Here is a 12,149-nt window from a genome sequence, read left to right on the forward strand (position 1 = left end):
AAGTAAGCTATTTAGCTGGCTGGCAGCCAGAACAACCTGACTAGACTACCATGCCAAGGTGCTAACAATGGATAAGATCCCCGTACCCTTCATTGTGCTGTGCTATGTAGTGAAGATTATATTCTACCCATTATTAACCTAAAATTTCTTAGATTTATATAATATATAATTAAAACCATATATATCTCATAAAAATATCACATAATTCCCTGTCACAGTGACTGTATTCACATAATTTACAACCCATATGTCAGTAGACAGTGGCCAATTTGTCACTGTCAACCCTGTTGCATATTATATGCAACTTACCAACAAAACCACTCAGGAAAACTCAACTGACCCACAAATATGAACTGATAAAGAGACAAGATACGTGTCAGTGAAACAGTGAACAGAGCAGCAAACTGACTAACACTCAAGAGACAAAGGCTCCGCCACACTGGGTTGTCTTCATATCTTCTGATGTTGTTTCTTCTTTGCTCTCCACAACAGGTGCTAGATGGCTCTCCCATTGAAGTGACCCTAGCCAAACCAGTGGACAAGGACAGTTACGTTAGGTACACCCGAGGCACTGGAGGAAGGGGCGCCATGCTGCAAGGAGACTACACCTACTCGTTGGGCCATGTTTATGATCCCACCACAACCTACCTTGGAGCTCCTGTCTTCTATGCCCCTCAGGCCTATACAGCAATTCCCAGCCTTCACTTCCCAGGCACCAAAGGACATCTTGGCAACAGGGCCATTATCCGAGCCCCTTCTGTTAGAGGTAACGCTCATCAGCTCTTGCCCACAAATAACTCCACAATGTCAAATGATTTGTACTGCAATAGCCTTAGACAAATTGGATGGGTCCACTGGGAGAAAAGGACTGGAAAATTGTTTATGAAAAATCAAATGTTAGTACATCAACAGTTATAAAAAATCTTTTTTCACATTACAACTGGTTATTGGAAAAATTTGGTCAGGACATAGCACAAAGGAGTCTAATGCATACATCTGATCTTTTCATTGGTGCATAAAGCTTGTACAGACTAAGTAGTTAGCTACTCCCTTATCATTGGCCCACCACCATATTTCAGTCATTTGTGACTCATTAGAAATCTTATAAGCGAAAGCAAGGACGGGCCAATGAAAACCAATTCTGTCAAATAGTAAAAATATGTCAAGACACGTGTATTTGACAGTGACTCAGGGGCATATTCGTATATAAATCAAATTATCATAAATGCATTCTAACAGACACATGACATACTTTCATTGGACTTCCCCCAGAAATATGTGCTATGCCTTCTAAAAAGCCACACTATTGAGGAAATCAACTTATTTCTCCAGGATATGGGGAACTAAATAGTAAAGTCCAAATAGGAAAAAAGACTATTAAACAATAAATATTTCCCATATAATCCTATAAGAAGAAGTCCAAATGTTCAAGCAAGGTTCTGGGCTCAGTTCAAGGAACATAGATGAAAAGGAAACCATTTTTTAAAATTTCTAGTGAACGAGTTCGTCTCTGCTTAATGGGATCCTTCAGAATGGTTCTGCTTGGATGTAGTTAATGCCAAAGGATCCCAGTTCTATCTTCCAAATATGATACCATTCTGGGCAACTTGACAACAAACTTGTATTTAACTCCATCCTGAGGTTTTAATTAGAAGCAAAGGGGCATGCCAGATTACTTGAAAACTATTCTCTTACTGTGTTTTACTATTTTTCAGGAAAACTGAATTGACCATCCTAAGATCTCTAGTCTTCAACAGTCTTACAATTTCCAAAATCGTCATAAAATCACTCTGCCCAAGATTATAATGCTAAAGAAATCATCAGGTTTTCCTCTGGCATAATCTATGTGATGACAAACAATGTCATTAAAATATTATGCATTTGTAATCTGAAATCATGTTATTAAGTAATCCATACATTAAATATAAATTGGCAGCCAGTTGTAATGTAGGAAAAAAACAAAGTCCATTCCAAGGGAAAAAATACCTTATAACAAGAAAGGAAATCAATGAATGAGATTCATGGATGAAGGGTAATCAATTTAATTTTTTTATCACTTTATGCCATCGGTAGGAAATCAAAGTAGCAACACGGCAAAACAATCAATCAAAAGGAATCTACTAATGAAACTCAATGGAAATTTAAGCCTCACATTGACAGACCATAAAACAGAAAATAATGAACTTAAAAACCTGTTTTCTCAAAGTTCATTTCCCGACTGATCATTGGGGATGGAACTATTGGAGAAGCTAGAATTCATTTCTGATTTACTGATCAATGATAAAAATGCAGCTCTTCTTTTAATACACATGGTCATAACACCCTGGGATCTTTAAGTAAATGCCTCCCCAACATTTATTAGTCTGTAGAAAAATAGCAACAAAAGGTTAACTGAAGACAGAAGTTGCAAAATTTCCCTCTGTACCGAAGTTTAAAGTTGCTCGTGTACTTACGGATGACTCTGATAGGATTGCTTTCTTCCCCAGAGTCAAAAAGGAAAAAAAAAAAAAAGACACCTATGGCGACCCCTACCTTTTGTTGAGTTTCATTACATCAGAATCCTAGAGTTTTCTGTGCATCTTCAGGGTGGTAATCAATGGGACTTGGGCTAACTTTTCCATTACAGTAAGATTCAGGGTGATTTTCTGGTGGTTTGATTCAGTTTAATGCCTTCTTACATTCCTAGAAATTTACATGAATGTACCTGTAGGGGCTGCGGGAGTAAGAAGACTAGGCGGCCGTGGCTATTTGGCCTACACAGGCCTGGGTCGTGGATACCAGGTCAAAGGAGACAAGAGAGAAGACAAACTCTACGATCTTTTACCTGGGATGGAGCTCACCCCAATGAATCCTGTCACTTTAAAACCCCAGGGAATTAAACTTGCTCCCCAGGTAGGTCATGTTATCCCAGAGACAATTTCCTTAAGTTAGGCCAAAGACCTTCACTCACTTGTCCTCAAATTATTTGACCTGGTCCCCACTTTGGCCACTGCTTATTTTGTTTTGTTTACATAGACAACGCGGCCAATCAACATGCCCGCTGTTGAGTGTCGCTCTCCCATTTCACACTTCCTAAAAAGTTGAAGAAGTTTGACACCTTGAATAATCTGAACAACTGGAATATGAAGATCCTGAGAGCTATCAAGAATTATCAACCAATACCTTAAATGAAAATAAAGTGAAGCAAAGGCCCTGACTCAAAGTAAATGCCTACCGTGCAGGAATAGGCTAATGCAGAGTAGTCGTGACAGGGAATGACTAGACCAAACAGGACATCTTTTATTGGAAACACTGTGTTGCTTTTTTTTAATGTTTGTTTATTTTTGAGAGAAAGAGAGAGACAGAGATGAGTGGGAGAGAGAGACACAGAATCCGAAGCAGGCTCCAGGTTCTGAGCTGTCAGCACAGAGCCCGACATGGGGCTCGAACCCACAAACCATGAGATCATGACCTGAGCCAGAGTTGGGCACTTAACCGACTGAGCCCTCCAGGCGCCCCAGAAACACTGTGTTTAAGAGAAAACACCACACCACCGATGGTGATATCATTACCCATGTGAACTATGAGACACCATCAGTAGTATCCAATTAAGTCTTCTATAATAATTATAGTTGGGCAGTGATTATGGTGAGTTTTTAATGCTCTCATTCCACAGCTCCACGTTTCCATGTGTCTGCATGAGGCTGTGGTTCTTATTACTGGAAAATTAAAAGTTATAAAAGCGGTTCCACTGTGGAAAATAAATGAAAACAGGATCTATGTTGACCCATAGCCTGTTGCCTGTGGGTGTGCAGTACATGCCATCTGCCTGTAGAGATACTGACCGAAAAAGCAATAACCGGTTGTTCACAGGTGCAGTTTGCTGACCCTACAGGAAACTTCCCTACTCCAGGCCCAAAGGTATAAGCCCCAAGTCAATGGGAGTAGCCTTATGATTGCAATCAAGCAGAAAACTTCGCATTCTAAATGCTCACCTTGAATACGATTTTTGTTGTCTTACACATACAAATTCGTTCATCTAAGGTGTCTGCTTTCCCTGCCCAGGCAATTAAAAATAAAGATGCCTAGGGGCGCCTGGGTGGCTCAGTCGGTTAAGCGTCTGACTTCAGCTCAGGTCATAATCTCGTGATCCATGAGTTCGAGCCCAGTGTCGGGCTCTGTGCTGACAGCTCAGAGCCTGGAGCCTGCTTCAGATCCTGTGTCTCTCTCTCTCTCTGCCCCTCCCCCACTCATGTTCTATCTCTCTCTGTCTCAAAAATAAATAAAAAACATTAAAAATAAATAAATATATAAATAAAGATGCCTATCAGAGTGGGAAACGGCCATCATTTGTTTATTCAAAAACCATTTATTGGGCATCCATCACACACCGAGTACTGTGTTAGGTGCTGTGGGTGGAAAAGAGAATATAATACAGTCTTCGCCATCAAAAATCATAGGGCAATCCAGGAAGAGGATACTGACATGTAAATATAATAATTATATATAATATTATGTAAAAATATAAGTATACATAATTATAATAAAATCCAGTGTCATGATGAAGCCTTGCTCAGAAAACACTAAAGCTTGTCATCCAATCTATCTTGAATTGAAATGTAAAATAAGGAACCCTCTTAAAGAACTAAGATACTTAGAAATCTTTTAAGAAAATAAAAAATAAGTATAAACTCCATATCATAGTTCTATGAGCTGTCATAGTGTGAGGGATAATCTCTGCATCTCATATTAAACCCAGCTTAGAAACTGGTCATGGTTTATACTAATATGTAAGGAACCATCTCTAGCAACTAATGAAAGTTCTTTAGTTTGTCTCTGATTCTCTACAACTATGGCTTAAACATGGAAGGCTACACCAACCCAAACCAACATAGATGGGGCCTTAACAGTTCCGTGGTGGGGTCACAAATGCCCAACAGGAGCAGAGAGACAGGGACTGCCCTGTACAGTCAATAGTTGTAACTTCTTGAGCACCTGCTTGCACACTGGGCACACACAGACAGACACGATGTTTGTGGCTTGCTGGTGCCCAGGAACACTTAGGGAATGCTTTGTAGATGACATGGGATGATGTGGGATGCTGCAAAACCAGGAGTATTAGAAAGGAAAAGTTAATAGAGGAAATAGGAGCAATCTACAAATTTAATACATTGGAAAATGCCCCGCTATTGCAGCTGGATTAGTGTCAGAACAAATGAGGTAAGACCCTCCATGGAGTGAGCCAGGGACATTGCTCTATCCCAAACACGAACTCCTCTCAGACGCAGCCCCGTTTTGCACAGTTTCCTGAATGTGCTGACTCAGGGGAGCATCAGCGCTGGTAGGCCACCAAAAAAGGCTTCAGGATGAAAACAAACTTTTTAATGTGTGCCTTGAGACAAGATTCAGTTTGAGGTAGTGATGAAGGAAAAAGCACGCAGGAAGATTCTAAAATTCCGATCGTTGTAAAAATAGCCAGAAGTGGTGTTTTGCCAGACAAACTTTGCAACTGTCAACACCCATCTGTTAATACTCACCAGGAGCTAGTAACCTATTAAACTTTTTAACTCAATTTTTATGAAAATGTAAAGTGAAAACCCTATTACAAATGACACGAAATAAGAATATATTCTTAGGTTATTTTCTCTAAACCATTATAGACAGAAGGATTGAGGATAATGAGGAGGAAATCCAGCCACACAGTGCTGAAATGTCAATTTTTCTTTAATGGAATAAATACATCAAACAAATCATAAAATTAAGCTATTGGTAAAAAAAAAAAAAAGTTACAGCTAATGGACTGAACTAAAAACGTATTAGAATAAATGGTGTGAAAGTGATTTTTATGAATTAATAGACGTAACATTTTAAATGGAGTTCAAGTTAAGTTCATCTTAAACCGTAGAAGTCATTAAACCATGTGGCATTTTATATTTTCTTACATTGGCTTCAACACTGAAGATTAGAGTTTAAAGCCCTGAAAGCTGGAGAAATAATGTAAATGTGACATTTGGAAGGGAAATCACTTTTTCTTTTTTAACTCTTGTAGATACTAGAAGAAATTTGTCAGAAAAATAACTGGGGACAACCGGTATATCAGCTACACTCGGCCATTGGACAAGATCAAAGGCAACTATTCTTATACAAAGTAACCATTCCTGCCCTGGCCAGCCAGAATCCTGCGATGTGCGTAATGTCCCCTAAATACCTAATCTTATAAGGTTTTAGAATAAGAGTCTCCAGTAAATTAAGTATATTTTGTCACTATCTTTTTTTTTAATGTTTATTTATTTTGAGAGAGACAAAATGTGTGCATGAGCAGGGGGAGGGGCAGAAAGAGAGAGAGGGAGAGAGAATCCCAAGCAGGCCCCTCGCTGTCAGCACAGAGCCTGACACGGGGCTTGATTCCACGAACTGTGAGATCACAACCTGAGCCGAAATCAAGATTTGGATGCTTAACCCACTAGGCAACTCAGGTGCCCCTATTTTGTCACTATCTATAGAAGCTAAATATTTAAGTCTACTATCTACTCAATTTTCATTAAACGCAAATGTTGAGTTGTGTAGTGGGATAGATGTGCCAACCTCTCAAAGGCCCCGCGTTGCATACAGACAATGAAGACTGTGTAGCATCATCAACCAATGAAAAACTTCAGACGTAAAATGTAACAGAATTGAAGACTATCGCCCCTTCTTTTATCTGTGTAGTGCTCAGGTTGAACCATAGGAAGCTTCCATTTTATACATAATAACCCCATGCTCTGTTACCTAAATTTTGGATCCAAGATCCTCTCTGTGAGTGGGTATCACCTCCTCAAGCCTGCATCTGTGCATATTTTAGGATCTCTCCTGTTTCACATGCACAGTAGAAAAGCCATGTAGTTAGTTATGTGTGTGATCCAGGAATGTTATGTCTACCACTGACGTCCTGGGTCAGGTCACAAATCTTCCTACACACACACACACACACACACACACACACACACACGTAGAAGTCTTCAGTGCAAAGAGAATAAAAATCACCCACACAAAATTCCACTATCCGCTCATCTGAAAACACTAACAACCACATAACTTTGGCCCCATGTCAGCCTCTCAAATTTAAATGCCTACCCTGACTGAATATGCCTTTCGCAGCCACCACTTCACACCTCCGAAGCTAAGTGCCTACGTGGATGAAGCCAAGACCTACGCAGCTGAGCACACCCTTCACACCCTGGGCATCCCCACCGATGGGGCCGATGCCCCCACCGCTGCTGCTGCTGCTGCTGCTGCTGCCACTGCTTTCCCAGGTACGGAAAATTCTGCCAGACATGGTGCCCCACCTAGAGTGTTTGGGAAGCCCTCCCTTGGGACCATGGACTCTCAGAGCTGTTTATGACCTCCACCCACAGAAAATATGATTTACACCATCTGTGACCAAAAACACTGTCTAAGTGAGTGAACCATATGGGTGGGACAGAGAGGAGTGATAGGGAGTGCAAGGAAGAAGTGGGGGCCAACCTCAGCTCAGCTTGAGTGACAGCATGATCTCAAAAGAGCCAGGCTCTGAATCTGATTGGCTCGGGTCTTCACTTTTAATAAGAGAGTATGGAACTGCCTATTAAGAGCTGATGTTTACTTGAATGCTCAGGGCACACCAGGCTCTCACCTAAATAAATGTTCAGCATGCTTTATATTATACCAGTAACACTCATGACATTGCAAGAGGTAGCTTGAAGCATAACCCCCATTGTAAGCTAAAGGAACCAAGGACGGGGACGGTGAAGTAATTTGGCCAAGATCAACTGGCTTTTAAGGAGCCCTTGGACTGTCTGCACTTTTCTAATCTTCAATTCAACTTGACTTCTATTACTTTGCTTTCTGAAAGAAATATGTAGACCATATATTTCTAAGTTATTTTAAGTCAAAAACTCTGTGTAAGAGAGAGTCTTACATTGGGATTACATTCAATTGGGATACATTCAATATGTGGATAATCAGCCCTCATTTTATCTGGTCTGTAATTTTGGTCTGGAGCACATGCTATTTGCTCAACGTAAAGCCTATCTGTAGATTGACACACCTTTAGGGTCATATTTAAAAGACTTTCCCCCATTTATTATGTACCTACAACCAATGCCGATAATTAAAAAATGAACCCTCTAGAGATTAAAAAAAAAACAGACAACAAATTTGTTCTGGTTATTTTTCCTTAGCAGTTAGGTTGAATAACTCCATTTTTAGCAATAAAAGTTCATTTCTTTTGAAGAAATTGGTCATGAGTCATACCTCCCTTAAGACCAACTCAGAGATCTGACCGGACCTGGACAGAGGGCATTTCTGTCAATCCATTCATTCATACATTGGTCACGTACAGGCGTGACAACTCTCTATTGCCCACATACGTAACACCTGGGCTCATTCTGGTTTTCTTTTGTTTCTCAAAAATTGAAAATATGTTTTCCATTCTGGCAATCAAGGTTGCAACTGAGAATGTGACTTCAATTCCAACTTTGTTCTGTCAAACATGGAGAAGATGTGTGGTGTGCCCCTGTGAGGTTGCCAGACCAACAGCTACCACTGCACAGGGCAGGTCCCCTGGGCTGTACCGGGGCCACCAGCCCCGTGCTCGCCTGCCACACAACAGGGTGTCACCATGTCAGTCTACTGAGTGTCCTGTGCCAGGGGTCTTGGTTCTTGGAGAAGATGGAGCCCCTATCTTGTGGACAGCTGCACCACAACGCCACCTAAATAACGTACTATAAAAACAAATGGGCCACTGTCAGAACTTTCCAATTGCACATTGGAAAGGATTTACTTTACCTCAGAATGTTTGCTCTTGTCCTCACTTCTGTTCGCTCCCACAAGAAGTAAAAAATATTTAGGGCATGAGAGTTGTCTTGGGGATGCCTAGGACTCTGAGAGCCTCTCTTATAACTTTGCTGTGGAGTCAAGCAAAGAATAATGGGCTCCCAGGGAAGAATCTGTTTAAGATCCAAGTACTCTTGCACTTGGGAAATTAGCCAAGTTGAAGAAGAAAATTCAAAACCCCTAAAATAGAATCTATACACACACACTCTCTCTCTCACACATGTGTATTTTTTACTCACTTATTTAGAAATACAATTTCCAAAGTTAGGAAAGTAATTGGTAACACATTTCTCACATCCTCAGAAGATGTACCGAACTTGAGTAGTGCATTAGTCAGCATTACCAGCCAAAGTGCACAAGCCAAAGACTGGATTTAATCTTTTAAAAAATAGTCCAGCCAGTTTCCTGCCACCACTTCCTGAGAAGCTACCAGAAAGAAATCAATGTGTCTGGGTTGGGATGACCGCCATGGCACATAAACTAAATGGGCCTTTTTTTTTTTTTTTAATCAGGTCCACATTTGTTGCTTAAGTATATTTTTCCCTCTTTCTTGTCATCTGCACACTTTTTTGGATCAGCTCAGAAAAAACTTGATTTTGATCTAAAACATTAACAGAGAAACATTGCTTTTAGACAATAGCTGTTATGCCCTTTTCTCTAGAAGTGGATGTCAATCAGCCACACATGATATTAACATGACCGCTCATGATGACCTCCTCGCCACTCAACCGCCTTGGTTGTCTATGGTGAGGACAAGCCTCATGGCTCCCAGACAGCTTGCTGGAGAGGCAAGATGGTCTTCACCCTCCACGGTTCGGTCTAAATGCAAATATGCCAGGTATTTGCTTTTATGGTGCTACATAGAAACACGTGAAAATGTTCAATATTTTTCCTACTGGTCTACCTAGTCCCTATACGTCCTTCTTGGGTGAAAAAAATGATTTTTTAACATTTCATTTAGGTGAGGGTAAGGGGTACAAAATCAGACCCACAGAGCCGCACCTCTCAAGCCTTACCAGCCTCTCAATCACCCCCTCTCCGTTGTAAATTCTGCAACCCTCTGAAAAAGTTCTAAATCTCAAGCTTTCATTAACTCAGCATCCTGTTACACTTCTGTTTCTCAAACTCTGCCTCCAGTGTTTCCAATCCTGTAAGCGTGAAGTGGTTCTGGCATACATAGTTGACCTCGCTTCAAGGAACACTGTCCCCTAGTCAATGAGTCTAGATATTATCTCTCCTGCATTCAATTTTTTACTCTTTTATTTATTTTTTAACGTTATATTTATTTCTGAGAGAGAGAGAGAGAGAGAGAGAGAGAGGCAGTGTGAGCAGGGGAGGGTCAGAGAGAGAGGGAGACACAGAATCCAAAGCAGGCTCCAGGCTCTGAGCTAGCTGTCAGCACAGAGCCCGATGTGGGGCTCGAACCCACAAACTGTGAGATCATGACCTGAGCCCAAGCCGGGCACTTAACTGACTAAGCCACCCAGGCACCCCTTTTTTAATTTTTTTTTAATGTTTATTTTTGAGAGAGAGAGAGTGAGGAGGGGCGGGGCAGGGTGGGGGGACAGTGGACAGCCTGACACAGGATTTGAACTCACAAACTGCGATATCATGACCTGAGCCCAAATCAGAGGCTTAACTGACTGAGCTACCCCATGAGTTCATTTTGTTAAATAGACATATTAACTTTTGGCTGTAAGTGACATTAAATTTTCATATTCCCAAAAGAAGACAATAAACCAAAGGTAGCACGCATGAATGCCTTTGATGAAGCTTTCTCTGTCCCCTCCAGGGTATGCTGTCCCTAATGCAAGTGCACCCGTGTCCGCAGCCCAGCTCAAGCAGGCGGTGACCCTTGGACAAGACTTAGCAGCATATACAGCATATGAGGTCTACCCCACTTTTGCAGTGACTGCCCGAGGGGATGGATATGGAGCCTTCTGAAGATATCTTTCTTTTAATTTAAGAATAAGACACACACAACTCTATCTAGAAGAATTAAACCTCTCACTCGGTTTCCTTCTGATCACAAGTAATACTTTTCCTAAAGCGATGCCTTTCCTGAGACTCTTTAGCTTATATTAATTGTAGAATCGTGATATGAGATGTATTCCCAGTGAAATCAAATATCAAGAAGCCTTTTGTCTGACTGAAAGCTAAAGGGCCATTGCCCCCAAAGTTGTTTCTCCCAGGCTCCCAAAGGACTTGGGGACGTGTTTCTGAACCTGACAATGTGGAGAGAGATCTGTTAACCAGCACGCGTTCAGGGACTAAGCAGACTTGGGTCAGAAACAACAAAGAGAGGCATGTGAATTCCGGAGTCTTAACCTTGGCTCTTGTCTGGTTTTGTGATACAGAGAGTCACAAACAGGCCGTGGGGGGGGAGGGGGGGGAGGATGCTCTTTGAAAGGCGTTCCACATTGTCCACCACGTGAGGTATGCTCTCAGGCTGGGGTCCGTGAAAGACTGCCCAAGGACTGATGGGGTCAGCATTACTTCTGTTCACTGCACCATGAACAGCATGTCCCTGCCCCCGCAGCCCCTGGGGACCTCCTGGAAATCATTGTGATGTGTTGCAGATAAGGATAAAATGAATCCAAGCCCACTGTCTATGAAACTCATCAGCCTGCACCTCTTCTTCCCTGGACCCCCCATCCTTGCCAAGGGTCCCCCAACACAGTAACCACAACAGCATAAAAGGACTTCTTCTCATTGTAAACATTTTCACTTGTTCACACTGGTTTATTTTCATATCAGTCTCATTTTGCTTGTGCCTAATACCATAAAAAGCCGTATCAGATCTACCGATTAGCACTTATGATGCTTTTTCCTATTCAGCAAATGGGCAGCCAAGTCATTTCAAACAGAAAAGTGAAGATTCACTCTCATTTCTTTGGTCTTTTGCCAGCATCCAGACCACCATCCGGCATTCAGAGACTGTTATATTGATGTGGGGTCAGCCTTGGACTGTCTAACCCACTCACGTTAAATCTGCCAACAAAGCCTCTACCTTTCCTCCCTTCTACTTTCAACAAGTATCAGACAGCTTTACCATATCTGAGCCCTTTCGTCTTGAACCTGTCACAGAAAACCTTACACCCATAACTGCTGATTGATTAGAAGTTGATCCTTAGACACCCAGCCAAGGTGCTGTTTACCAAAATCCTCCAGGAATTTCTCGTGGGGATTCAGGTGCTACAGACAACCAGGATGGAGGGAGCAGAAAGCACTACTTTCTTGCCATACCTATAAATGACTGTGTTTTGTTCAAAACAGAAATAATCGAGGTCTGAACTCCAAACACCTATCACTACTGG

At 41.6% G+C, this 12,149-nt stretch overlaps 1 protein-coding gene across 1 annotated transcript in view; it reads left to right on the forward strand.

The window, feature by feature from the left end:
- Nucleotides 1–10,892, forward strand: part of A1CF (APOBEC1 complementation factor) — a 75,882-nt gene extending 64,990 nt beyond the window's left edge. The window contains exons 8-12 of the mRNA XM_077755196.1: nucleotides 493–766; nucleotides 2,687–2,892; nucleotides 6,029–6,165; nucleotides 7,117–7,271; nucleotides 10,625–10,892. Coding sequence (XP_077611322.1) covers nucleotides 493–766; nucleotides 2,687–2,892; nucleotides 6,029–6,165; nucleotides 7,117–7,271; nucleotides 10,625–10,776 — 924 coding nt within the window. The 3' untranslated portion in view covers nucleotides 10,777–10,892. The remainder of the gene's footprint in view (nucleotides 1–492; nucleotides 767–2,686; nucleotides 2,893–6,028; nucleotides 6,166–7,116; nucleotides 7,272–10,624) is intronic.
- Nucleotides 10,893–12,149: the final 1,257 nt, after the last annotated feature.

This window comes from Crocuta crocuta, unplaced genomic scaffold, assembly GCF_008692635.1.
Source record: "Crocuta crocuta isolate KB4526 unplaced genomic scaffold, BGI_CrCroc_1.0 scaffold2, whole genome shotgun sequence".
NCBI lineage: Eukaryota > Metazoa > Chordata > Mammalia > Carnivora > Hyaenidae > Crocuta > Crocuta crocuta.